The following is a 27241-nucleotide window of genomic DNA, read 5'->3' as shown; positions in this document are numbered from 1 at the left end:
TTTGAAGGTTGAGAGCGGACGTGCTTCTTCTTATTGAGGCTAGTTTGACATTGATTCTGACTGCTGCACCCAAACAGCACTTTCATACCGCTGTCACTGCTGTTTACTTTAGTCGTCCAAATATCACTCCGACTGGACTTGGCTGGTTGGGTGAGTTTTCAGCAGTTGTGAACAGTTCATGGAACTGAAAAGAAGCAGGTTGTAAACAGGGTTGTCGCGTAGCTACGGAGTTAGCAAAGTAATCAACATTAGCTAGCTCTTCGATAGCCGTAGCTATGCCATGTAGCTACCGTTACTGCTCATGTTAACTTTAACCGACACGAAACACCCGAAATGTCACGAAACTTTATACGTAACTTTGCTAATCTACAGGTCAGTCAACATTCTTTACTGTAAGCTAAAGCTTCAGGTTTATTTACAAAGCTACGGACGAACCGCAAGCTAAAGCTAGCTGTGCCGCTAAGGGTATAGTGTAGCGATGCTTTAGAGCTAACAATAGTCTATAACACAATTGTGACACTTGAAGGACTTCTGCAAGTTAACCTTGTCACTTTCTCCGGCCCTGTGTGCGTTATAATCTGTTTGTTATTGTATGTAATGTCGACTTGCGTTAGTTAAGCTGAATACAACAAATCTCTATCTAAACTAGGAACAGCAGTGCATCTTCGTGTATCCTTAGAGAAATAAAATAGTGACAGTTGCAGTATTTAAAGTTTAACCCATTTTATAGTAATCTGTAATTCTGAAATACTTGACAACTATATGAGACTGTGTGTTTGTGTGTATGTAGTTGCAGAAAACACAGCTATGTGCAGCTGTGTGCGGAGCTCCAGGGCTCTGTCCCCTGTCCTGCTCCCCAGGCTGCTGCTTCCCCAGACGGGGTTCAGATTGGCCAGCAGGGGACTCTGGACCTCTCCCCAATGTCTGGGTGTCAGCGGAGACTCCCAGCTGCTCCCTCTGCCCAGCCAGGCCCGGGTTGTGATCTGTGGGGGAGGTATTGTGGGAACATCAGTGGCCTACCACCTGGCCAAACTAGGCTGGACTGATATTGTGCTACTTGAGCAGGGCAGGTGAGATAAACGTCTGTAACCTTTCACTTGCTGGGAATGTTACAAGGTCTGTGTGCATCAGCATGGCCTTCCACTTAATGAGCTAAAGTTAAGCCTTATTTTGTCTTACTAAATTGGCCAAGAGAGAGAGACTGAGTACTGTAAAGGTCAGTCATTCCTGCTGTGATCAACCTGGACCACTGGTATTAGTGTTAGGGTGGAGGCAGGTTGGAGAACATTACAAGGTCATAGTGGATCTATAAAGAGAACTGTTCCATTATAAATTGTTTTGCTAATGCTACTGTGTTCCAATCAGACTTGGTGCAGGAACAACCAGACTCTGTGCTGGCATTGTCAGCGTGGCCAAACCTATTTCCATTGAGTGTCAAATGGCCAACTACTCCAACAGTCTTTACCAGCAGCTGGAGGAGGAAACTGGGGTTAAAACAGGTCAGACATTATGACATAACTTTACTTATATTTACTTAACCACTTGCTATTCATGAAGAAAAAGGTGTAATGTTATCATCCGTGTATTACCACTAAATTACTGTACACAATTCTCAAACACATATGACCTTTTATTTATTTATTAATCTATTTAAGTGCTTTTTGTCATTTTTTTCTCCCTAGTGTATAGCTTAAAAAGTGTGTATAAAACACAGCATACTCTTCGTACTATATCTTAGTGCAGTAGTTTTTACAGTAATGCAGCTGAAACTTTTCCATGACACATACACTATTAGCCTTTTCAAGTCCAAGATATCATTTGTTGTTCTTTAGCGTAACACTAATTGTATGTTTTTCTTTTGTCTCTCAAAGTTAGAATAATCATGATAATGGCCCCTTTATAATGTGAGCACAGAGGAGGCTTGACTAGTTTGAGTCCCGCTGAGTCAGTAATATGTGTTTTGGTGTATGTGTGCTATGTGTTGCAGGGTATGTGAAGACAGGGTCTTTGTGTCTAGCCCAAAATCAGGATCGCTTCATCTCCCTTAAGCGCTTGGCCTCAAGACTCAAGTAAGCCTGCAAGTTAATCTTTAGTAGAAATACCTTTGGCAGTCTCTACAGTTTGACAGAATCTTTGTGGGTATGGGAAAGAAATGTGTAAACTTTGTAAATGAATGATGGTGACAGTGAGTTGTGCAAGCATGTAAACAACAAAAATGATTTGTTTACTTTGACTCAGTGTTGTTGTTTATTTGTGGTACAAAATTAAATCTGCACTTGATTGAACTGCGCGGTCCTGCTTGCTGATCAAACACAGAAACTTTAACCTTTTGCTTATTTTCAGGGTAATGGGAATCAGCTGTAACATCATTAAACCTAAAGAGGTGGCCAAACTTCACCCTCTAGTTAACATTCACGACCTGGTGGGGGCGCTCCATCTACCTGGAGATGCTGTGGTGTCTCCACCTGAAGTTAACCATGCCCTGGCTGTGGCTGCTGCTGGACAAGGTAGCTTAAACTCACCACTTGGCTTTAATAGATCTTTAATAGACCATTTCAGGCAAAGTGTTTGACAGGCAGCTCTAACCCTTTTATTGTTCTTGATTTGTCATCTCCTCCCTGTGTCCTTCCTTTTCTAATATTTTTCTTCCTCTTCCTTCTCCTTTTTTTTACCTTCTTTTCTTGCCCTGTGCAGGGGTTCAGATCCTGGAGCGAACCACTGTTCAGCAGGTTCTGGTAGAGAAGGGTCATGTCATGGCTGTGGAGACTGACCGTGGCTCCATTGAGTGTGAATATTTTGTCAACTGTGCTGGACAGGTAAACCTTAGAGTGGGACTATGTTATACAAGTTGTGGCAATTCCAAGTACCAGCTCAAGTTTCGAGATTTGTGAGGGAAAATCTCTGTTTCTACGATAATGCAATGTAAACGCTGGTCTGAGTAAACAGGCTGTGAGGACTTGCAGGACAGGCTGCAGTGTTTCTTATAGGAAAATAGGTGTGTACCATTTCCTTTGACTTTAATGAGATGAACTGTCAGTTTAGTGGGATTTGCTATGTGGCATATTAGTCCCTTGTTTTGAATTTAAGTCCCTACAATAATGCATCTTAATTGGTGGGTCGGTACAGTCAAATTATCTAGGTTAAACAAATTGATGTATTTCCTCTGTCTGTTTCTCCTCCAGTGGGCTTATGAGCTGGGCCAAGCTAGTGAGATCAAGGTTTCGGTTCCTCTTCATGGCTGCGAACACTTCTACCTCCTCACCAAACCTCTCCAAGAGCCACTTTCTCCAAACACACCAGGTCTCGTATCAGATACTCAGGAAACATCGCGTGTTTTGCAGTAGATGTTAACTCCAGTCATAGGCAGAGGGTTTTGCAAGTTACAAATCATATCTTTAATTCAGAAGATACTATTTTTGATTGTTTTCCTGGCAAAATGAAGGATAGAGTAACTTATTTCACACTATATTACTGCAACAGGCATCTCCCAACATGTCCCCTAGTCTTTTCTTGTAGTCCTTTAGTCAGAAGACTTTTATATATTGAAACTGATAATGTGAAAAATGATAAAATAAACATTGTTTTTTATTGTTCAAGTTTTTTTCATTTTACATGTTAAATGAGGTTACAAGCAAGACCAAAGGGGGTGGTTTAACTCGGAATGTGTCTGATCTACAGTGGTGGTCGACATGGACGGCAGGATATACGCACGACCGTGGCAGGGAGGCCTTCTGTCAGGAGGCTTTGAGAAGAACCCCAAACCTATCTTCACTGAGGGCCGTAATCAGCTAGAGATCCAGAACATGCAGGAGGACTGGGATCACTTCGGTAAAGGAGGGTTGGATGAGAAAGAGGGAGGGGAGGTGGCTTTAAATTATTATTGCACAAAGAAGCAGTTGTTGTGTGTTGGTGTTTCTGGGGCGTTTTGCTGATTGTCAATAATTTTGGATTTTTTTCAGCAGCCCCATTTAATCAGAGAGAAAAAGACTGTGATCATCAAAACTCATACTGAATCTTGGCATCTAGTTTTAATGTCTCTGAAATAGTAATTTAATGTGTAGAGTCACCGTTTTAAACTTCTTTTGAGCCATTGCTTGGAGATAAATTAGTTAAAATAAGGCAGATAGATCACTCGATCCACTCAGATGTCAATAATGTAGAACAAATACAATGTGTGTTAGTATGTTAAATAAGAAAAGTGAAAGAAGTCATTTTTTGAAACATTTCCTGTTGCATCTGCCAAAGAAAATCACTTACACTGTCAGCGTATTTTTTTTTATTTTTTGATGAGGAAAGAAATTAGAATTGAGGTGTAATATTATGCAGACCTTATAAAATATGTAGCAGCAGTTACAGAGCACATCTTACAATGTCATAGTTATGTAGTAAGACTGTCTATTTTTAGACCACTCTGTTTTAAGCCAACATAAATGGTATTGACCCTGCACACCACCTCTCTGCACACATGTACACACACACGCACACACACGCGCACACACACACACACACACACACACACACACACACACACACACACACACACACACACACACACACACACACACACACACACACCTGTCTTTTGGCCTTGGAGTTTTGTCATACAGCTTGACAGATTTGTCACAAGGCAACCCTGAATGGCACTAATGTGCATATGCCTAGCTGACCTCTGTCACAGGTTGCTTTGCAGTTCCAACTATTTTTCACACATTCATTAGTTTAGATTTTGAAAGTTGTACTTAAAATACATTGTCTGTTCTTAGTGCATATGAAAGAAAATATTTGACCGAACCCCAGTTCACTGCAGCAATTAGTCTATGAATCAGTGTGAGTATGATTTTTCTGCTCGAACAGAAAAATAATCAGTAATTATTAGTTTATCATTCATTCAAATAATTTAACTTGCATAAATAAATGGGAAAGAAATCCCTCATTACAGCTTGTCAAATATGAGAATTTGCCGCTTCTTTTTGTCTCATGTATTAAACTGAGTTTCTTCAGATTTTGAGTGTTGTGAGATAAAATAAGACACTTGAAGATGTTTGCCTTGGCTTTGGGAAATTAACAATTTATAGAGCAAACGATGAATTTATTTTACAAGAAAGTATATCAGCAGATTAATTAATAACTAAAAGAACTGTTATTTGTCTCAAGAGTTTGAACCTTTATCTTGTTGGGTCACAGGTCAGCTGTTAAGTAAACAGTTGTAGCTGTTATGTTTTGCATTCTGATATCAGTGAGCGATAGAAGAATACAGTCCATCACATCTTTCACATTTTATGTGTTTGCCACTGAGTCAGCTTTTATGTTGGAAAAACATACTGTACTGTTGATGGAACAACATGAGAAAAGGGTGCAGTTCTTGCTTTTAATGGCTTTTGGTGGGTGGGGATTTTGCAAAAGGCAGTTAAAAGGAAAGTCTGTTTTTGTTTCTCAGCAATGGAGGTGACTGTAGGAAATGACAAGAGTACAAGTAGCAGCATGTTTTGTGGAGGAAAGCTGAATCGTGGTGTGGTTTGTTCATGTTAATTACTGCATATAACAATACACAATAATGCATGATGTGGAGGTACTATGTGCCTTTTAGAGTATCTCTCAAGAGAATGTGTAGCAGCCTGTTTTCTTCTACTTTCAGAGCCAATGCTCAGTGCCCTGCTGAGGAGAATGCCAGGTCTTGAGTCAGCTGAGATCCATCAGTTGGTCAACTGCCCAGAGTCCTTCACCCCTGACATGCGCTGTCTGATGGGGCAGACACCGGGTGTGTCTGGCTACTATGTGCTTGCAGGGATGAACTCCTCAGGCCTGGCCTTTGCAGGAGGAGCTGGCAAGTAAGTGTGACTCAAAGTGTATTTTCCCTACAGCACTCATCAGGAAAACATTACCAAATGGTTTAGAAGGCTGGGCTGCACTTTATTTTTCACCTGAGTACATTATTTTGAAGGTTGACATAAAATCATTCATCCACAATTCATTAATTGTAATGATCAGCGCTGAATATGCTTTGATTGCATTACAATGAGAAACAAATGGCCTCGTGTGGTTTGGTATTCAGGTACCTGGCAGAGTGGATGTCCTATGGCTACCCCACTGCCAATGTCTGGCCGCTGGACATAAAACGCTTTGGCAACTTGCAGAGCAGTCGAACTTTCCTGCGACACAGAGTGATGGAAGTCATGCGTGAGTAGTGAAGTCTGTGCAGATCATATGTTGGGTGATCAGTTCATAATTTTAACAAGACAAATGCTATACAGTCATCTGGGACTCAATATACTGCTTAAATAGTGAATAAATGATGAATAACATCGGAAAGAAAAACACTGAAAACCGCTGTTCAACTCTCTTATATGTTACAGGTGATAGGTGTTTACAGTGGTGTGTAGTGTCTTTCCATACGTTGTTCTAGAGTCTGTTCTTTAAATGTCTGTTTTTCCTTGTCCAGCACTGCTGTATGAACTGAAGGTTCCTCGGTGGGACTTTCAGACTGGGCGTCAGCTGAGGACCAGTCCTCTGTATGATCGTCTGGACACCCAGGGGGCTCGATGGATGGAGAAACATGGCTTTGAAAGGCCCAAATACTTTGTTCCTCCAGGAAAAGGTATGGTTCACCGAGCAGCAACACAACATTCTTTTTGTTTGAAGTCATCAGTGAGCCTGAAGCATGAAAAATGTTTAATTACAGTCATTAATAACACAGTTTTCAAGTGCAGTGAAAATCCACAACTGATGCAATTCATTGTATGCTCAGGTCACACTTTAAAGTTCTTGATAATGATGTCTGTTACAATCATTTCCTACCATGGCTCATTAGAAGTTGAGGTTTTTTTTTATAATTAAACAAACAGAAATGTTGTTTGTCTTGATTGTCTGATCAGTTGTTTCCCCTAATGGAAAAGTCTACAAATCAGCGAAATGCAGTTTAAACCCTTGTGTCACATTAATATCGGTTACTTGTTTTCCTCTGATTTTCCAAAATTTCTATAAATAAGCTGGCTTTTCTGACTTTCATCAAGCAGGTGATTTCACAAAAAATTGTACTCTATTTTGTTATTGTTTATCAGAAATTTCAAGTCTAAAATTCTGAAACAAGCAAAGGTTTCAAGGGATTTCCAGAGCTATTTGAAGACGTGACAGTAGGCACAGGAGAACTGTCCAATGAATGAAATCACCTGGTTTCACTCATTTGTTTATCTTTGCAGATCTGCTATCTCTGGACCAGAGTAAAACCTTCTACAAGCCAGACTGGTTCGACATTGTTGGAGCGGAAGTGAAATGCTGCAAAGAGGCGGTCTGCGTCATTGACATGTCCTCCTTCACCAAATTTGAACTGACTGTGAGTCATGATGCGCTGTGGACAGCTTATAATTAACACTTGAGTTACATGGAGCAAAAGCTGCGCTACCCTCTGTGGATTCAGACTTCTGAGTTTGAATGGTTCATCTGGTTACACCCAGTCAGTGATGACAGCATGTGTCATCCATCAGTTTTGTGTGTATTTGTACTAAAATATAATAAAACATTTTTGATTTCATGCAATTCTTTGTCAGCTGGCTACAACTGATGCAGCAGGAATGTATTCCTTTCTTTTAAAGGAATGATTAGTAATTAATCCACTGTGTTTAAGTGATTTCAATTTAATCTAGTGCTCTGTCCTGATGCCTCAGTCAACAGGGGACCAGGCTTTGGAGCTGCTGCAACACCTGTGTGCCAATGACCTAGATGTTCCTGTTGGACACATCGTCCACACTGGCATGCTGAATGAGAGGGGAGGCTATGAGAACGACTGCAGTGTGGTTCGCCTCAGCAAGAACAGGTTCGAAACACCTGTACAATATTACTGTAGACATTTGGTTTATAATGACCATTTAAAATAACTCGCATTTTTCTTGGCTCTCCAGCTTCTTCATCATCTCTCCGACTGACCAGCAGGTCCACTGTTGGTCCTGGATTAAGAAACACATGCCCAATGACCCACACCTCCACCTAGAGGATGTCAGCTGGAAGTACACAGGTGAGCACACAGCGCCTTTACTGAGCTGCTGCAGAGATGTCGCCCTCTAATGTCCACACAGCATTAAGGAGTGGAAGCCATGCACGAAAAATACACCCACTCTCTGCTCTTAACCCAGTTATTTAGGTTATTTTTGCACATGAATGGGAGTCTGGTTAATTACATGTGCAAAGTATGATTTATATAATTGTAACTAGTAACACTGGGCCTTCATTCTGTTGACATGCCATATAAAACATCAACTAAGGGTGTCTCAGGCCTATTTCTTAGGAACCTGTGGGGTGAAACATCTAAGTGTTGTGTTGGTTATAACTCTGATGTTTTACCCACAGCTTTAAATCTAATTGGACCACGTGCAATGGATGTTCTGGCTGAGCTGTCATATGTTTCCATGACCCCTGACCACTTCCCCTCCATGTTCTGTAAGGTAGGAATGTCTCGCTGAAACAAAGTAGACAGCTGACTTTTGTTCTTTGTTTGTCCTTCTCCTCACATTGCCAAGAGCAGTAACTGACCATTTCTGTGTGTGTTTACAGGAGATGAGTGTGGGCTATGCCAATGGGATCAGAGTGATGAGTATGACCCACACTGGAGAACCAGGTTTCATGCTCTACATCCCAATAGAGGTACAGCCTGCACACACACAAATTAGCCTCGTCACTATTCCACAGGATGGTCGGTAACATCCTTCCTGACCCTAGAATGCATACCTTTGGTTGTTAACAACTCTGAACTTCATGCTGTTGTTCATTCATATGTTTTAATTCAACTCCCTGCTGCTCTTCAAGCTATTTGCCGTCAACAATGTTTCAGTGTGAAAATATCAAATGATACAATATGTATTTAAAGAAGTGTGAGATAATCTTTATTTTAATAACAGTATGCTGAACGGAAATAATAGAGGGAGTTTTTGTCATTTTCAGTCGTGTCTCGCTGTACCAAAGCTTAAGCTTTGACACATGATGTAGAACTGTGTCTCTTTGTATTATTGTCATCATAATATGATACCACTGCAGCTGGGTTTAGTTCACAACAGCATTGTCTTTAATATTGGAGAGTTTTAGTGACTCTGTGACTCAATAATAGCTGCTCTGCAAATGAGGGCATACCAGCCTGCTTATTATGAGGAATCAATTTTTGTATCATTCACGAATCACTTCATTTAAAAGCAGAAACAGTGCATGAGAATGGATAGGCAGTCAAAATATGTCAAGCTGAGATCCTGACAGAAGTTAAGGCTAATGAGGGAGTCACATGTAGTTAAACCAACTACCTCTACCTCCCTGTAAGTGGAAAAAGTATGTTGTTTTCAAGGATATACAATTTGGGAAGCCAGAGGATGTGAGGTGAATGAAAAGAGGTGCCTAAAAGTCTAAAAGTCATTCAGATTGTCCAGCATGTAACATGAATATGTTCCTCATCTCCTGACAGTACGCGCTGCATGTGTACAACGAGGTGATGTCAGTGGGTCAGAAGTATGGCATTCGGAATGCAGGGTACTACGCACTGAGGAGCCTACGCATAGAGAAATTCTTTGCCTTCTGGGGGCAGGACCTCGATGCCTTCACAACCCCGCTGGAGTGTGGACGAGAGTTCAGGGTCAAATTTGACAAGGTGTGTTCCTGTTCAGCTTTGTAACCACATAAAATCTGATCTCAGCCTGGATGAAGACTTAACATGATGATTTTGGTGAAGCGGCACTTCAGCAATGTTGGTGCATCACATTCCAGTCTGTTCCATTTTCACAGAATGGCTCCCAGTCAGATGTAAATACAAAATGCTTTGTCTAAATTTATACTTTATCTTTCTTGCTTTAAAATGGTTGGAAGGTGAGAGAGGAATATTAGGATAATAATATGTACAACACCATCTGCTTTGCTAAAACCTTCAACATCTGGGTCTCTGCCAGCAAGTGGAGAAATCACCAGGCTGCACCTGCAGGCACAACAGGTGGCACTGTAAACCAGCCATGGTAAACTTTAAGTCTCATTTTGAAAACATCGAAACATCAGATGTGCTGCTGCTCTCAGCCATAATGTCACAGCACAGTATTAATGAACAGACAGTTTAACACTGGCTTCACAGACTGTTTTCAGCTCTCTTGAGCTTTTAGAAAAATGTGTGAAATTAAAATTCACTTTTTTCCTGTTCTTCTGTATTCAGTCTAATAGACCTGTCACGTATAAGCCCATGCTCCACAGCTGATGCTTCCTGTTATTCCTCAGCTTTGACTCCTCATCCTCTCTCCTATCTTCCTTTCTCCATCAGGACACCGATTTTCTTGGTCGTGAGGCATTGCTGCAGCAGCGCCAGGATGGTGCATCTCGACGGTTCGTCATGCTGGTTCTAGATGACCATGACACTGAGCTGGACCTGTGGCCATGGTGGGGTGAGCCCATCTACCGTAACAGTCTGCTAGCTGGGACGACCACCAGCAGCGCCTACAGCTACACTCTGGAGCGCCACGTCTGCCTGGGCTTCGTTTCTCCACCTCCAAGCCCCGAGGGGCTTCCCACACCCATCACTCCTGACTTCATCAACCGTGGGGACTACGAGGTGGACATTGCTGGCCAGCGTTACCCAGCCAAAGCCAAACTGTACCCTTTCAGCTCACTCTTCACCCAACAAAAGCGCCGCAAGGATGACATGGAGCTCAGCAACCTCCAGGGGAAGTGATGCACAGCACAAGAAAACCTTCCTCGTGACACTCCTTCAGCTCACCAAATCCACTCCTGCTCTTACCTCGCGGTGCCAACATTTCTTTCCTGTTATTGCTCCTAATGAGAGGGCCGTATGCACAATCACTCGTCTCACTAATATTTAATTTCCATGTTGCATCTCTCTCTTTTAAAGTGCAATATTTAAGATTCACCAAATGCTTGAGTTATATCAAATACAGAGCTCCTTTCTCTTTCTATTCTGCAGCTGTTTTCCAGCTGTGCCCTGCTTCACCTTCAAACACAGTCCACACAGTCTCATGGCTGCTTTACTGACAGTCCATGGTCAAGTGCCTTTGCCAAGGCAAGATCAACACTAGCTGTTGAGGACTGCTTACTTTGTTCACTTTAAGGCATCCAGGAGGGATTTTAACAGACAATCTTCTATATTAGTGTTCTGGACACTGTAAAGCTTCCACGCTGCACTGCACACTCCACTGTCTGGATGAGTCAAAGAACGTTCATTAGTGATGTGCAAACGCTTACAAGTCAATGTAGTTGTTGACTCTGTTGTCAGTCTACGAACTGTAAGTTTGCTGCTGTAAAGGATATGAGCGATGTGATGTGGCTAACTCAGATACTTTATACTTCCCACTACATTATACTGGACAATGAAGGAAAACATCCTTTTCAGTCAAGGGAGAAAGGTCCAGAAAGCATCAAGAAGCCTGGAATAATGAGTAAACCTGTGTTGTGTGTGACTCCAATCACTCCGCTTCCAGTCATGTTCAAAAGGCTTCCCCGGCTGTCCCAAAAGCCCCAGAGCAAAACAAAACGACTTGTTTTTCCCTCGGAAATGTCTCCATCATCATCTGTAAGCTGCTCGTGTGTTTTTGCTGTGTGGAGCTCGTGGTATAATGTATTTACAGTAATGTAACCTGACCTGGTATTTATGTTTTGTGGTCGTTTTGAGACATCGTTGCACTTTTGATGCTCAAGTTTAGTTTTCCTAATATTTTGTTGAATGTGTGGCTGATGTTAGGTGAACGATAGTGAGGGAAAACAGGAAGGGAGAGGAAATCTGCAACTCGAGCTGTAATCCCTGACTTGTTTGGAGTCCAAGATATCTTACATTGGTGATTTGAGCTTGTTTGATCCAGAGTTTAGATGTTTGTGTAAAGAAAGAACTTCACTCCGATTTGAAATAAAACTGTGTATTTTTGTATAGCTAGTGTGTATAAAATCTCTATTTTCAGTACTGCACTTTTTTCTATATCGGTTCTGAGTGACATCAGCTTAGTTTTTAGTTAACTCCTGCAGCTGTCCTTCTGCTCGTGCATCATTTCAAACGTTTTCCAGATTTTCCTGCACATGTAAATAATTATCAGCAGCAACAGGTGCATGAATGTACATCTTAAGGTATTTTTTTCTATCCAACCACCTTCAGAGGTCTGGCAGAGCTACAGAGCAGCAGGTCTGGAGCTGGAAAGTATTTAATGTCACTCAAAGACACTTCGGCAGCAGTGCAGATATGAAAAGTAAAGGTCAGTGAACGAGACAGATGAAAGTTAATTTCCTCACACTTGGGAAATAGTCCTCACCTATTTACTTAGCGTGTTTCTAATAATCTGAGAGAAGATTGACTGCAAGCTTTTGTCACATCCTGTAGTTATATTAGTATGTTTTGATAAATTGCACTATATGATAACAGATCACTTTAGTCAGTCCTACTCCTAGCTGTATATATAAAAAAATGTTTCAAGTGACTACATTTGGTTGAGAGGAGTAGAAAATCTAATGTGATTATTGTTCTCAGTTTGTAATTTATTTGGTTGGAAATGACAGATTTGTTCTTTTAATTATTTGCTCTGTTTTAATACAAGACATATTTATCAACTTTTTGGAAAATCCTTTTGAACTCCATACCTTTAGCAGATGGTTTGTCTGGAACACTTTTACCTCTGACAGCTAAATGGCATGTCTTTCAGTTTGGATATTTCAGCTGCCATGTTGATACAGCAAAACTATAGAAAGCCTCATCAACATCTCTGGCTTGTACTACAAAAGTGTACAGATTTAGTATACAGATCGCATTGTCAAGGAGCCAGTCTTAACTGCAGGACAATAAAAGTGCAATTGTGTGAATTTCCCAGCATGTGACTGGTGCTGTGCTTAGATAGATGCAGTACAGTGGCTATGAGTCTACCACTCAGACGTTGCTAGTGAAGGGCTAACTTTCTTCTTGTGTCATCTTTGCAAAAAGTTGTTCATATCAAATCAAGCAACTGTATTGTGAGAGGCAGCATTTGGAGTCTTTGTATAACAGCACAGTCTGGATTTAGTCAGTTTCAGTTTTGTTACTGTATAGCCCATTAAGTCTGATGTCTGAAGCGCAGTGCCCAGTTTATGTGGGGGCACATTTTAGACTTTTCATTTCTACAATTTAGGGTCACTTTTCTCCTATCATTATATCAACAAGGTTGTGTTAAAGTTATGATACATTTCTAAAAGAGCAGTAGATTCTGTGTGAAGAAGACTTCATAAACATGGTCACATGACCTTGCAACTGTTGGAATTTATTTTGTAATCTGTCCACTAACTGCATAGAACCTTATATGGTAAAAAGGGAAGTGGTCACAAACATTTGCTCTAATTGAAGGCCATCTGTATGAGGCCACAGGCTTTCTATACAAGTCCGAAACTGGAATTTCACTGTTTATCTGCAGTTCAAAGGTTAAAAAAATGTAAAGCCACAACTTAAATATATCATCCAAAAGGTTTTAAAACGTATGGTAAGGCATACAAAATGAAAGTCTGTCTCAGTGTTCAAACACAAAGGCACTCAACAAAATGGATAGTGCTTTAGTGCATGCTTGTTTCCATTTGAACACTTCTTACACTGATCTGTCAATGCCAGCTTTTCCTGCAGAGCTTTACATTGATGTATTTATACCATGTTAAAGAGATGTTTGGCTGTCTAATGTGCTGAAAGTAAAATATATAAAGAGAACTTTGTTCATTCAAGAAGTTGATCTTGTTTCATGGGCTCACTCCAGACGTGTGCAAGTTCAGTGGTGTAGTAAAGCCAGGATCAAGGGTTCAAACGCCATGGCTACCAGCTAATTACAGCTGTTTTTTCTTCCCACGCAGAGCTGCTTCTGTGCAAACATCAGTCTATTAATGAACATCTGAGTGCCGGCAGTGAGACTGAAAGTTCAACAGTGGCAGCAGAGGACTGAGACACCTGTTCTCTGCTCATTAATAACCCCATCTGTAATCATTTTCCCAAAACACATGATGTAAGGCCACCACGGTTACACAAGGAAACACTTTATTAGCATATACAACACAACAGTATTCTCCTGTTGCAGCGCATTCTGGCACGCAGAGATCACACCCTTCTGGCTTTGCGAGGGCGGCATCCATTGTGCGGCACGGGGGTGTTGTCAGTGATCGATACCACCTCCAGGCCGCCCATCGTCAGGCCTTTGATTGCAGACTGCACAACAGACAAAAACACATTAATTCATTAAGAAAGCTAATGGGAACACATCAAGATGTCTGTGGCTCTTTAAACACCCTTAAATTAAGCTCATTATGAAAAGTGAAATTAATTAGAGGCCGTTTCTTCAAGCAGTGACGGGTTTACTGGTGCTGAACGCCCACTATTAGATCAATACAGAACAAGGTCAGCAGTACAAGATGCACGACAAGTTTCACTTTCATCATATCCACTAATCCTTTCATACAGTCATGTGGAAAAATAATTACATCCCCTGGAAATTAACTTCATCCAACAGCTTTAAACGGACAAGCATTTGATCCTCTGTCAAACATCGTATTTATAGAGGTGGTACACTCAAATAACATCAAATTCTGGTCCTTGTCATAATTTAGATTTAAAAAATGATCAGCCACATGGAAAAACTTGCATAGATTCACCTTCAGTTCCATTAAATTAGAAACGGGTTCCAGATTGAGTGTCAATAATTAGAACCTCCTTATTGGGTGTAGCTGTCAAATAGAGGCATTGGAGATCTTTTGGAATAATGCGCTCTTTACAGACAGATCAGAGCCGTTTAACCACAGTAACAGTAGACGTGTTTGGTACAGACCAAAAACACCAAAGTTAGAGGTTGCTTTGATGACCCAGGGACAGCCTGCAGTCACTGATTCAGCTGACTGACTTCAGTTGAAGTGGACATTTTAACAGGATAATGATGCAGGGCACACAAGTAAATTCACAAAGGAGTGACTCATGAAGAAAAAATGGAGGTTTATGGAAGGGCTTTGTCAAAGCCCAGATTTGAGTGACATTGACATGTTGTGGGGAGATTGAAAGAAGACCCTCAAAAATCTTGCAACTGAAGAAAGTCTGCTGGAGGAGTGTTCAAAAAATTAAGTAAATCATTGTCAAAGACTGATGGACAACAATGCAAAAACATCTAGCTTCTGAAGCCACACTACTTACAGTTCCCACAAGATTACTACAAATGTTTGCTGAAAAAATAACTGAAAAAAACATAGTTTCCTTGTGGTGTAGGTGAAGTGTATTGCTTCCATCCATCCATCCATCCATCCATCCATCCATCCCATACAAATCCCGTCAAAAGGTTTGAGACAGGTTCTAATTTATTTGAATGAGAAAGTGTCTCAAAACTTTTGGCAGGGGGTGTATGCTGAAGGGTTAGTTGGGGTCAATTAACACTGATGTACTTATTTTTGTAATGGCTGTATGCTTGATTGTAAATCAAATAACAGAGTGATTCTGCATATGAAATAACCAAGAAAAAAGTCTGAGTGGAGTGTGGCGTTATAAATGGGCATTTTGAGTAGAGCTGAAACAGTGAATTTATTACTGTGCAATGAATCCTCAAGTCATTTATCAGGCAAAAACTGCCAAGAACTTGCTGGTTCCCGATTTTCAAAAGTCACACTTTAATCTCTCGAGTCAATGTTAATTAAATCTCTTTGGATTTTAGACAGAACAAGTAATTGGAAGACTGGGAACCCCCTGTGGACTAAATAGTAAAGTACAGAAATAGACTATAAATATAAAACACAGCAGTTGTAACAGCAACAACAAGGCTACAATGAGGTTAGATAACATTTAAAAGATCTACTCACCAGACGTCCAGGACCGAGACCTTTGACCACGACACGGACAAACGTGACTCCCTTTGCTGTGGCTTTCTGTTCAGAAAATGAGACACACAGAAGACGAAATTCAGAAATGTCTGACACAGTTGACAGTTTAAAGAGAAAAATATCAGATAACCAGATAATTCAGTTAATTGCCAGCTGTAGCATTCCTATTTATCAGAATGCTACAGAAACTCTCTTAACAGAGTTTAACAAGCGTTACTTTCAAGGATTTCCAGCCTTCGTCTACCAACAGAAGAGACAAAGCTCGTATTCATTTTATTATCATCTTTATATTTTAGCTTTAGCCACAACTACAACATCTGAGAACAGATCATTTGTCAGAATCTCACAGTCGGCTTTTCTACTATAAAGACCGTTGTAGCACTGTGATTAAACTTGAAATCTCAGCTGTGTTTACTGCAAAGAAAACAACTGTGTGACCTTAAACTGTGGTAGCCAGCAGCCTACAAAGTCTAAATTAGCTTTTTAATGCCAAATGCTCCACTCGGTCCAAGTCTTTAGAGAAAGCAGTTTATTTACAACAAACATTTAATATTCATGAATCAACTGTTGCGACACAGCGGCTGTAGAGTCTTGACTAATTTTATTTTAATTACAACATTCTGCAGCGATAACAAGGCCTTGCTGTGAGGGAGACCTTGTACTGCAGTAGTCCTGTGCTCCTGACAAGACAGCGGCCCAAATATCTGACAGGAGGCGTCAGAGTAACATGTTGGGGGGAACTTACCGCGGCAGCAGAGATGCCTGTAGTCTGAGCAGCGATGGGCGTTGACTTCTTGGTGTGCTTGAATCCTTCTGTGCCGCAGGACGTCCTCACCAAAGACTGACCCGTGCAGTCTGTTAGCTGGATGTGTGTGCTGTTACAGGAAAGAGCAACTTACTGGGTCACTCTCCACAATGTCCATAATTCTTGGTTTGTTTTAACACAGCCACACTGATGTTTGACACTGGAGACAAACTTTATGCAATTCTGCCACCTTACTAAAGAAAATCTGAGGGACTCTGTTTGTGCCAGCTTCCCACAAATCAGTTACTGTCCATCAACCATCCATCCATTCTCTATACACCGCTTAATCCTCAAGGGTCGCATGAGGAGCTGGAGCCTATCCCAGCTGACTTGAAGGTAGGGGACACTATCACAGGGCTGCATATAGAGTCAAACAATCACACTCACATTCACACCTACAGACAATTTAGAATTATCTATTAACCTCAGCATGTTTTTGGAGTGTGAGAGGATGCCACAGTACTCGGGGAAAACCCCATGCACAAGGAGAACATGCAGACTCCATGCAGAAAGATCCCAGGCCCAGGCCGGGAGGTGAGCCGGGGATCTCCTAGCTGCATGGCGACAGTGCTAACCACCAAGCCACTGAATAGCACCCCCATCAACCAAATTAATTAATTTGAAAAATGTGTCTCTTAACTGCAGCTATTTATTTTCCCATGGTTAATTAATACCAACTACAAACCATGACAGAAAATCAAATTTATTGTCTGTCCTCTGTTTGATTACTTTCATCTGTTTCTACTTGAAATAACAGATGGAAGTTCCAATCTGCTCCCCAAAAAAACAGGCTTCACAGTTTCCTAATACAACCAGAACCATGTGACATGTGTCTGAGATTAGACATAGGTATAACCACAGTAACAAAAGAACACAAACAGATCTTGAATGTCTATTGGGTGAAAATATAAAGGCAGCATGTAGAATTTGATTAAATGCTATCCATTCTTTTAACTTAGGGGAATAAGGATTTGCTCTTCTGTCACATGGAATCTCTATTCCAGCACAGATGTTATGAAAAAACCAAGTACACTTCATTGAAAATGGTAACGGGATGATCAAGAGTGGGGCCATAAACAGGAAATAAGTCACTGACTAATCACACATCTGCAACACACAGAATTAATGGGGCTGTCACTGCTGCTTATGTAATGTTGTCCCACTCTTTCTGATTTATTTCTCTTTTTGGGGAAAAGGATCACATTGTCGGACACGTCCATCCACAGCATCATGTGGTAGATCATCAGTCGTACCGTATGATCTTAAACAATTTCACAGGTAGTGGTTGAGTTGTGCCCGGCTACAATCCCAGCAAACGTGCTGCATCCAGCCAACAACTTGCCATCATCTTTCCCTTGTCATCTTTAGCACTGTGTCATTTGAATAGAGCCGCATTTTAAGGTGGCCTTTTATATTTACTGGACAAATGAGTGTCATTGTAATGATCATGCTATCTGATGACTGTATTTCAAAACCACACCAGGCATAAGTAGAAAACCTGGATTCATTTAGTGAATGAATCAGGATTTTCTCACTGAGTGTGAATGTTTGTCTCTATATGTCGCCCTGTGATAGACTGCTGACCTGTCCAGGTGTCCCCAGCCTTCACCCTAAGTCAGCTGGGATAGACTCCAGCCCCTTGCAACCCTACTGAGGATTAAGCGGTGTATAGATAATGGATGGATGGATGGATAGAATTTCTCACCAATTCAACATTTTCAAAAGGTATACACAATTAGCTAACTTTAACTACTTTCTAACAAAACACTTGAAATAACACTTCATTTTTTTCTTCAAGTCAGAAAAGACGGTCATTTGTATGCTACGTTTACATTTTTATTCAGCAAAGCAGAAAAGTAACCAAGAAGCACTTACAAATGTCATATTGTCATAATCATCTAATTTGCTTTTTTTACCCTCTCTTACTTGTTGTATGTGGCTTTAATGTGAAGGATGGGCAACTCTTCGAACTTCTTCCCACCCCATCTCAGTGGACTGTCCTGACCAGGCATGGGAGGGAAGGAGCTGAGGGATTAGAACTACGATTAATAGCACATCATATAACTGGAGGAAGCAACAATAGAAATAATAATAATAAAGATCCACACTCAGTTTACTCGTAATCTGTCGTCATTAAACAGTGAAATAATGATATGTACAACTACATGTGCGGTGCTGACTGACCTGAAGTCTTTCCCAGAGTCGGCTTTGGATGCTGCGGTCTCTTGAAATCTGACAGCACTGCTACATAATGTCCTCTGAAGCCCACTGCTTCCATATCTACACACGAACAAAATCATTAACACCATCTTCATAAACCAGCCCAGTCTGTATGCTAGCTAAAGATTAATTTGTTGCTTTTATTATTGTTATCTGGACATTATGAAATGCTGTAGTGAACTGCACGTTACAACACACTTATCAGAAATAGCCGTTAGCTAACAGGTAGGCTAGTAGACCGAAAACACTTACAGAGAGATTCCGTTTGTATTCAGAGAGGCAGCTACTTGTCGGCATACAGTGTTGACTGAACTAACTAACATACAACTGAATTTATACATGTTACATATAATTATATACACATGTGCAGTCAGAAACTGAACAAGTTTACACACAACAAATGTGACATTGAAGATGCTGCGAATCCGGACCAAACCATTAAAATATTGAGGGGTGGAATGTCTTGTTAAAAATTTTATTCTTGTAACATACACAAGCGACAATTATGAATTGAACTAAAATTTGAGATTTCCATGTAAAGAATAACATTCATTTAGGTAAAGCGACTATTACCAAGTTTATGTCTTGTTTGTTTTAACTTGCATAAAATGATGGCCCCCGACTTTTAACCGAATAGATCGTTCATTTGGCCGCACAGAATTGTGGGTACAGTTTGGCTAATGCTGCTTTCAAATACCTAATAATCCCTCGAAAATATGAGGTTTTCACAATGAATATTCACTTGAACCCCTCAATCAGTAACCGATTTCTTTCATGATTCACAGAAATAAAACCTTATATTTTACTTAAATCTCTAGTGAGAATGATTTGTTCTGTATTGGAGTAGGAAATAACGTCGGAAATCCTGCTTCCAGCTTATGCATTAGTTGCAGCTGGCGTGAGCATTTTTCTGTATGTACGCTGAATGTAGCACCAGAAAATGGCTGCGCCCTGTGGAATGATGGCGAGTCGGCCACTCGTTCAGTTGTTCTCTTGTTTTAGCAGGACAGCCGTCGGGAACACGGGATTCCGTCAGTTTTCCGCTACTTCTGTTTGTCGAGCGACTTCACAGGCCAAAAGTGTGACGGAAAGAGCGAGTTCTCCGTGGACTCTGATGGCCGCCGTGTGTCTGCAGAGGCTGCCGGTGATCTCAGCGGACTGCAGTCCTATAGAGCAGCAGTTCAAAGACATGATATTCCAGGTGCGTTTGTGTGGAATGCAGCTGATAGAGACTGTGCAGAGAGCAGCAAAACATGGTGATGATTTACGGAAATAATGTTACAGAGTTAAGTTAAATCTATGACCCGAAGGAATATTGGACCAAATATTGCTAGTTGATCTGTACTGGAAACCAGCGATGGAGCAAGACAGTTTTGTAGGGGTCTTTATTTCTCTTTTTTTTTGGAAAGTCATTTTTAAGTAAAATGCTGTAGACCAACGAGACATCATTTGCTTAGGCAGCAAAGACTACCATGTTGGTGAATTTAACAGTACATTGATGTAACTTTTAGTTGATTCAAACCTGGAGCAGTTTCTATAGCTATGCTTTTTAGATACTGGTAAAGCTCATAATACAAAATATATTAGACAAGTACATGTAAGACTTTTAGGGCAGAAGTGTCTCCACCTTGTTGGGACGTCACACTGTGTCCATCCAGCCTTTTGATTTTTCTTAGTTTTTCTATTTTGTTTAGTTTTTGGCTACAGGATCTAGGTTTTACTTTGTAGGGTTGAATATGCTTCATTCCTACAGTCTTTAAAAGTCTGTATGTGGGGCTTTACACTAATCACACATATTTTTACTGATAAACACATACACAAGCAATTCTTTATTTACGTCTAAAATAATTGCAGTGTTTACATGTTAACATTCAACTGCTGGCTTCAACTGGAGGTGGCTGTGTTGTTGAAATCCATCTGAAGGAAACAAATGACCATCGACACATGGTTCTGAAAATTGAGTGTGTTGGATGGTTGGATGTCCACTTGGATACCACTTCTTGGCTATTTTGTTATTACATGTCCCAAAGGTCCAAAAGTCAGTTCTCCTCGCTGGACAGCAGGTTTTGATTCTTTGTCACCAGAATCAAGTCCCGTTTGGTTGTTTGTCTGTCAGGTCCCAGTATATAAATTTCTTGCTTGACCAAAACACTCACAACCAAATTTTGGTTGCCTGAAAGACTAAACGCCGTGATCAAAGTGAAAGGGGAAAGAAACTGGTTATGGAATAAATTGATATTGGATATTCAGTCTTTGGGCTTTGTTTTTCTGGGGAGAACAAACTTTTGGGACATGATGTAGTACTATGACAGAAGCATAAATTTCAAGAATTATACCAGCCTGTTGAGACAATAAAGTGTGAAGTGTGAATTTTAGCCAAACTGTAAACCATCTAAGGTGTATACTTTTAATTTTATGATGGCGCTTTCGTTTTAAAGGCTCAAACGTACACAGGGAAAAAAATCCCTTATCCACACACAAATTGTTTTTTTTGTTGTTTTTTTTTGGCCAGTTGTACCAAGGGGAGAGTTAATTCAAATGTTTGTTGATCAAATATAGTAAGATATGCGATTAAGAGGCAATTGAACCTCAGTCAGAAGTCAGAAACTGCTCCTTTGAACAAGGCTAGTTATCTTCATATTCTGTTGGGTTTATTTGCTTATAAGTGGTCGCTGTCAGCCATATTGCCGCTCCAAAACAAACAGATGACACTTAGAAGCAATTTTCAGATTGTAAAATGTCCTTTGTGACCGAGACCCACTCTGAATTGATTTCAGATGGAGCTGGAGAAAAGCGTGTTGTCGGACCACGAGCTGCAGCTGTTGGAGGATGCTGAGAGGATGAGGCGTAAGCAGGCAGACGACTATGACTCAGACGAAGAGGAGGGCCACGGCAGGCAGGAGATCATGTTGGCTCAGGACTTAGAAGACGCCTGGGAGCAGAAGTTGAAGAGCTTCCAACCAGCACCGAGGGCCAGAGGTCAGTTTAGGAACTAGACAAAATGTTTGCCTCGTGGGGAAAATCTAAATTTGAAGACAATATGGAGAACAATAATGTGAAAGCACAATCAGTTGTCTTTGTGCCTGATGAAATGTGTGTTTTATGTGTATTATAATATTTCCCCTTTTGTCTCGCTCCAATCATCAATTAAGCTAAAAAGAATGGAAAAGAAAATTACATTATTTTAAATTACTAGGGAGGGAATAGACTTTGATGTGTTTTTTTTTCTTCTTAATGTTCAGTTAATCTATTTGCTCCAGAACTCTCAATTTGCATTTTACTCCTTGTGACATTTTAAAAGTGTGTGTAAATTTTGCAGACGTTGCTGTTGTGAAGCAGCTGACGGTCGTTTCTAATGTCTGTTGTTTAGCCGACGTAGATGAGGACTTGACCTCAGCACAGCGCTGCCTGGCCGAAACGCTGGTTCTGTTAGCTGAGCAGCAGGTGGGTAAGGAGAAGCTGTGGCTGCTGCCTCAGACTCAGTGGCAGGAGGGAGAAACTCTGCGGCAGACGGCTGAGAGAGCCCTTGACTCCCTGCCAGGTAATGTCTCTTTTTTACTGTCACAAAGTTGCTGAGTTAACAGCTTTTTAAGGCATGTAGATGTCTATGAACTAACTCAACAATCCCGGTTGTTATACTTGAGCAGGACTATAACTAACCATCCTAGCCTGTCATGTAAGACAATGAAAGGCATCAGATCTTCATGTTTGAGAAGCGGGAACCTTGAAATGATGGCAGTTTTGCTTCCTGAATGACAACAATGGCCGCCAGTTAATTTTCCGTCAATCTGCTCATTTATTCGTCGTTGCAGCTCTGAATGAAAATATTTTACCGAAAGTAAAAGTCAAATAGTGCTGTAGCTGCGCTTTCATGTGACAAAATATTTAAAGTATTTACATTTTTAATTTTATGTAGTTGTACTTTGATATTCTAAAGTTTTCACTTTCTTTTTTGATACTTTATTGTTATTGATAGTATCAATAGGAGCCAATGTTGAAATCCCGTATATAGAGGGTGTAATGGGAGTGTTGCATTCTTATGTAAAGAAGCAGATTTTTACTAAATGCAATTTATGAATTTGAAAACATAGCAGGGAGTGAAGACACATGACATTACCTCTGTATGAAGACATTCTTCTTCTGTTATTATTATCATTATTGTTGTTGTTATCACTGTAGTTATTGTGAATTCTTAATTAACATCTATACTTCCAGGCCATAAATTTATGGTCAGTTGTAGCTTTATTTTTTTAGTGTTAATATTAGCTGTTTCTATTAACTTTGGGCTTGGTATAGCACAATTCACCTCGACGAATCACAGAGTTTGTCCAAACACCCGCGTTTAAACCCTGCATAATTTTTTTTTGTTCAAACTAATACTCAAAACCATCATACTGTTTTTCTTTTCTTCTGGTGTCAAAGTGTGAAAAATAATGGAAGTCACTGTCTTTCTGTCATGTATAGTCTTTGCAACCATAGGTATCTAATTAAACAAAACATATGTACTTCATATTGCACCGCTTTATAGAGGGCAATGCAGGCATTTATCCTCCAAGTGGCAGTGTGTCACACAACTGTGTCTCACTGGTAGAACGGCTAAATGCAAACACAGCGATACGAAAGTGTGTCTGACCTGTTGCTTTAGCAACATGATAGCTCTGTATCGAGTTACAGGTTTAGTTCAGAGCAGCATTTAGAGATATAAATATTTTGATACCAAGAAAATGCTCTAGCGTACCTCAGGCTGCTTTAAATGAGGAATTAGTGTTTGTGCCATTCTTGAATCAGACATCGCATATCAGCATTACATCAGATATACACTAACAGTCAAAAATTTGGACACATCTTCTCATTTATTGCTTTTTTCTTTATTTTTTTGACTGTTTACATTTGTAGTTTCTCACTGAAGATATCAAAACTATGAATGAACACATTTGAAGCTCATCGAGATAATGCCAAGAGTGTGCAAATCAGTAATCAATGCAAAGTGTGGCTATTTTGAAGATTCTAAAATATAAAACATGTTTTGACTTATTTCACACTTTTTTGTTTACTACATAATTCCATATGTGTTCATTCATTGCTGTGATGCCTTCAATACAGTGCCTATCATAAGTATTGATATGATATGATGTTTTACCCTTTTATTGCTTTCATAAATCATGGTCAATAAAATTGAGCTTTTTTAACAAAAAAATTTATTTGAAAAAAACTCTTTAATGTCAAAGTGAAAACAGATTTCTATAAAATAATGTTAATGAAATAAAATTGTATAAATAAAAATAATTGGTTGCATAATTATTCACCCCCTTTTTAATTTAATGGTCTAATTCAATAGAGGTCCATCAAATTGTTGCCAATAGTCTCACAATTAGTGAAATGAAGATCACCTGAGTGGTGTGGGTGTGTTTCAAGTGATTGAGTTGTAAAACACCTGTGTCTGAAGGGTCCAGAGAGTGGTTGATCAGTATTCCTGGCTACCATTACACCATGAAGACAGAAGAACACTCTAAGCAACTCAGGGAAAGGGTTATTGAGAAGTACAATTCCGGGGATGGTTACAAAAAAATTCCAAGGCACTGAACGATGCAAACAATTATTTTTATTTATATAATTTTCTTTCATTAACATTACTTTATGGAAATCTGTTTTCACTTTGACATTAAAGAGTTTTATCCAATAAATTTGTTGTTAAAAAAGCCAAATTTTATTGACCATGATTGATTTAGGAAAGCAATAAAAGGGTAAAACATCAAAGGGGGTGAATACTTATGATAGGCACTGTAAGAATCTACAATATAAATAGTAATGAAAATAAAGAAAAAACATTAATTGAGAAAGTGTGTCCAAACTTTTGACTGTGTGTCCAAAAAGTGGTCCCAAGATAAAACAGAACTGATGAGGGAAATGTCATGTAAGCTACCATAGCGCAACCATGCTGCTGTAAATGTACAAGTAGCTCTTCAGGATAAATTTCCAACTTGGTAGGATCTCATGTGCTCGCACACTTCTGGAAAACGCAGCCATTGTTGCAGCTAGAGATTGTGCATGTGGAGATTCTTAGAATTTGACAGTGTTTAGACGTCATTCTAAATCCAGCATGCCTTAAACTCTGCATGTCCACTAAGTTTTGTTGACTCTACAACAATGGACTAATGTGGATTAATGTTAAATGCACCATGTGTTGGTATTTTCCCAACATGGGATGCAGCCATTGGTAAAGGCTCTATTTAAGGTATTATTCATATTCTAAATTACAACTTGTTACAGGTTTCATTAGTGTCTACACGCTCCATTTGCTGGATTCTTACTGTATCCATATTCTAATCTCTGTTGTTAAAATGACCTGGTTTTATTCTAAGGATCATTAAAGTTTGATATGATCATCTCTAAAATAGCACTGTAGCACTTATAGAACAATCATCTATATTATGCACAACAAGAGGGTTAAATACCCTCTTAAACCTCCATCTACCAACTCATTTACAGCATTTTAGACCAATCATCTCCCAGCAGTTGACCCTAAGCTGTCACCCCCACTTAGACCTCCACTGATATCAGCTGTAGATAGGGCTCAGTTTCAGAGACTGGAAATAATAAGCAGATGGTTGGAAGAAAGTTAAGGGTCAGAGGTCGAAGCTGACATTTGATGGCACAAATGTTTCCAGTGACCCAGTAATGATCCTTCACATTAAAGATATTAACTGTGGAGCTGGGCAGATTCTTTGCATACAACTGAATGAAGCATCTAAGCCTCAAAGAATTAAAATAAAAGTCCACTGACGGACTTTGTTAAATCATTTCACGGCGTTGCCCATGAACTAATAATGTGCCAGCTCCATCAATCTCTCCTCATTAAGGCTTTCCGCTTGACATTAACGTGCCCCGTTTGGTGGAGGATTTTATTTAAAGTATCTTACAGGAGCAGGAGTTGATCCATTTTTATTATAGCTGGACTCAGTGGGAACTGAAGCTCTAACATGGTCATGTTGGTGCGTCACGCTGCATGTTGAGCCAGCTGGGACCGTGGGGATTTACATGACATGAGACTAGATTAAAAAGTGTGTTGTTGTCGCAGCAGAAGATGAGAAGCTGAGCACGAGGGTGATATAACACTTTAATTAGAGAAGTCAGACACTGATAATCCTGAAGAATGCAACGAAATACAACTGCAGCTTGAGAAAAGGAATCGAGCAGCATTAGGTTGAGAACAAATTTGCTTTCACTCAGCCTTTGTCTCCACCTGAATGAACTCGATGCTGTTCTCTCACCTGCTGCAGCTGGTTTCAAGGCGACTTTTCTCGGCAACGCCCCCTGTGGATTTTACAAGTACAAACTGCCCAAAGCCATTCGGACGGAGAGCACAGTCGGGACAAAGGTGTTCTTCTTCAAAGCCATTCTGTCAGACAACGCTCCCCCCAAAGCCCCAAAGGCTCCTTTGTTGTGGTTGACGAAGAGCGAGCTACAGCGATACCTGAAGCCAGCGTACATGATGAAGGTCGACCGTTTCATCCTCGGTGTGTGACACCTGGACTCACACAAGGGACGCTAACTTACAGAACAATATTTATGAGGCCCAGAAAGTTACCTTTGGTGCTTATCTGTCATATTCTATCATAAAATGTACTGTCATTCATTCAGATATGTATGTTTCATTACATAAATAAAATGTTTTTCCATTCATATTGTGAACCAAGACCTTAGAATCGACCAAACGGTATCTACAGCGGTGAGTGTAAAACTTCTAAAAACTGGACTTAATTTGCTCTAAATGTTGACCTATGAGTTCACAAAACTTTCTAAAAAGCTACACCAAAACACAAGCATCTCTTTAGTCTTGACCAAAGTTTTAAGATGGGGACTCCAATCATGTTACATTTACCCACAGAGCCCTCCCTCAGACACTGAATCAGCCATCAGCAGGCCTCTAGAGGCGATGCGTCGCATCAGTGATCACAGCTTGATACAAAATCTCGGCATGATTCATTCATTGTATCCAGCATTCAGTATGTTGAAGATCACACTGTACTTCGGAAACAGGAGGATGTAGAAACAATTTGAAGTAACAACTCTAATCCTGGTTATTTAAGTCTTTCAAGAAAACAGACTGCATGTTTCATTACAAATGTATGTATTTAGAGTACATAGTGCTGTTCAACTTCCGAACTCACCACAGTCAGCGATTAGATGTTACACTGCTTCCCCTGCAGGGGACTAATCTTTTCATTATAACATTGACTTTTGTATTTTACTATTTCATTTATTTTATCCAGCTTCACTCTCCCTATTTTGACTTCTGGTTTTAACCATACTGATATGGAACATTAGGTTATTATCCCTGTGTGATTCTGACACCATTCTGTTCATTATTCATATATAGCATTGTTGCTGCTCCTGCTCTTA

At 40.2% G+C, this 27241-nt stretch overlaps 3 protein-coding genes across 3 annotated transcripts; 2 read left to right on the top strand and 1 right to left on the bottom strand.

The window, feature by feature from the left end:
* Positions 1 to 13692, top strand: pdpr (pyruvate dehydrogenase phosphatase regulatory subunit). Its single transcript, XM_022210461.2, has 18 exons — positions 1 to 150; positions 791 to 1070; positions 1366 to 1499; positions 1988 to 2069; positions 2344 to 2507; positions 2695 to 2816; positions 3183 to 3300; positions 3679 to 3828; positions 5636 to 5828; positions 6053 to 6177; positions 6440 to 6595; positions 7197 to 7330; positions 7662 to 7810; positions 7896 to 8008; positions 8341 to 8435; positions 8545 to 8634; positions 9440 to 9622; positions 10277 to 13692. Exons 2-18 carry the CDS (start codon positions 808 to 810, stop codon positions 10682 to 10684), a joined length of 2679 nt encoding a protein of 892 aa, XP_022066153.1. The 5' UTR covers positions 1 to 150; positions 791 to 807; the 3' UTR covers positions 10685 to 13692.
* A 287-nt stretch (positions 13693 to 13979) lies between these two features.
* Positions 13980 to 19276, bottom strand: mrps11 (mitochondrial ribosomal protein S11). Its single transcript, XM_022210463.2, has 6 exons — positions 19091 to 19276; positions 18803 to 18898; positions 18545 to 18643; positions 16559 to 16688; positions 15793 to 15858; positions 13980 to 14164 (listed from the first exon to the last, which is right to left on the bottom strand). Exons 1-6 carry the CDS (start codon positions 19177 to 19179, stop codon positions 14057 to 14059), a joined length of 588 nt encoding a protein of 195 aa, XP_022066155.1. The 5' UTR covers positions 19180 to 19276; the 3' UTR covers positions 13980 to 14056.
* Positions 19277 to 19749: 473 nt separating this feature from the next.
* Positions 19750 to 26521, top strand: mrpl46 (mitochondrial ribosomal protein L46). The gene is made up of 4 exons (XM_022210464.2): positions 19750 to 20039; positions 21616 to 21817; positions 22209 to 22379; positions 26119 to 26521. Exons 1-4 carry the CDS (start codon positions 19779 to 19781, stop codon positions 26361 to 26363), a joined length of 879 nt encoding a protein of 292 aa, XP_022066156.1. The 5' UTR covers positions 19750 to 19778; the 3' UTR covers positions 26364 to 26521.
* The last annotated feature ends 720 nt before the right edge of the window (positions 26522 to 27241 follow it).

The sequence above is a fragment of the Acanthochromis polyacanthus genome, chromosome 2 (genome assembly GCF_021347895.1).
Source record: "Acanthochromis polyacanthus isolate Apoly-LR-REF ecotype Palm Island chromosome 2, KAUST_Apoly_ChrSc, whole genome shotgun sequence".
In the NCBI taxonomy this organism is placed as follows: Eukaryota; Metazoa; Chordata; class Actinopteri; family Pomacentridae; genus Acanthochromis; species Acanthochromis polyacanthus.
This window is presented reverse-complemented; position numbering and strand designations above follow the sequence as displayed.

What these genes read in the sequence shown, in the direction of transcription:
- mrpl46 (XM_022210464.2), top strand. Translation starts at nt 19,779, where the DNA reads ATGGCTGCGCCCTGTGGAATGATGGCGAGTCGGCCACTCGTTCAGTTG. An exon ending in TCAAAGACATGATATTCCAG is followed by an intron (nt 20,040 to 21,615) that starts GTGCGTTTGTGT and finishes AATTGATTTCAG; the next exon opens with ATGGAGCTGGAGAAAAGCGT. An exon ending in AGCCCTTGACTCCCTGCCAG is followed by an intron (nt 22,380 to 26,118) that starts GTAATGTCTCTT and finishes CACCTGCTGCAG; the next exon opens with CTGGTTTCAAGGCGACTTTT.
- mrps11 (XM_022210463.2), bottom strand. Translation starts at nt 19,179, where the DNA reads ATGTATAAATTCAGTTGTATGTTAGTTAGTTCAGTCAACACTGTATGC. An exon ending in AATACAAACGGAATCTCTCT is followed by an intron (nt 18,899 to 19,090) that starts GTAAGTGTTTTC and finishes GTTCGTGTGTAG; the next exon opens with ATATGGAAGCAGTGGGCTTC. An exon ending in CAGGCATCTCTGCTGCCGCG is followed by an intron (nt 15,859 to 16,558) that starts GTAAGTTCCCCC and finishes TTTTCTGAACAG; the next exon opens with AAAGCCACAGCAAAGGGAGT.
- pdpr (XM_022210461.2), top strand. Translation starts at nt 808, where the DNA reads ATGTGCAGCTGTGTGCGGAGCTCCAGGGCTCTGTCCCCTGTCCTGCTC. An exon ending in TTGTCAACTGTGCTGGACAG is followed by an intron (nt 2,817 to 3,182) that starts GTAAACCTTAGA and finishes TTTCTCCTCCAG; the next exon opens with TGGGCTTATGAGCTGGGCCA. An exon ending in TGCTCTACATCCCAATAGAG is followed by an intron (nt 8,635 to 9,439) that starts GTACAGCCTGCA and finishes ATCTCCTGACAG; the next exon opens with TACGCGCTGCATGTGTACAA.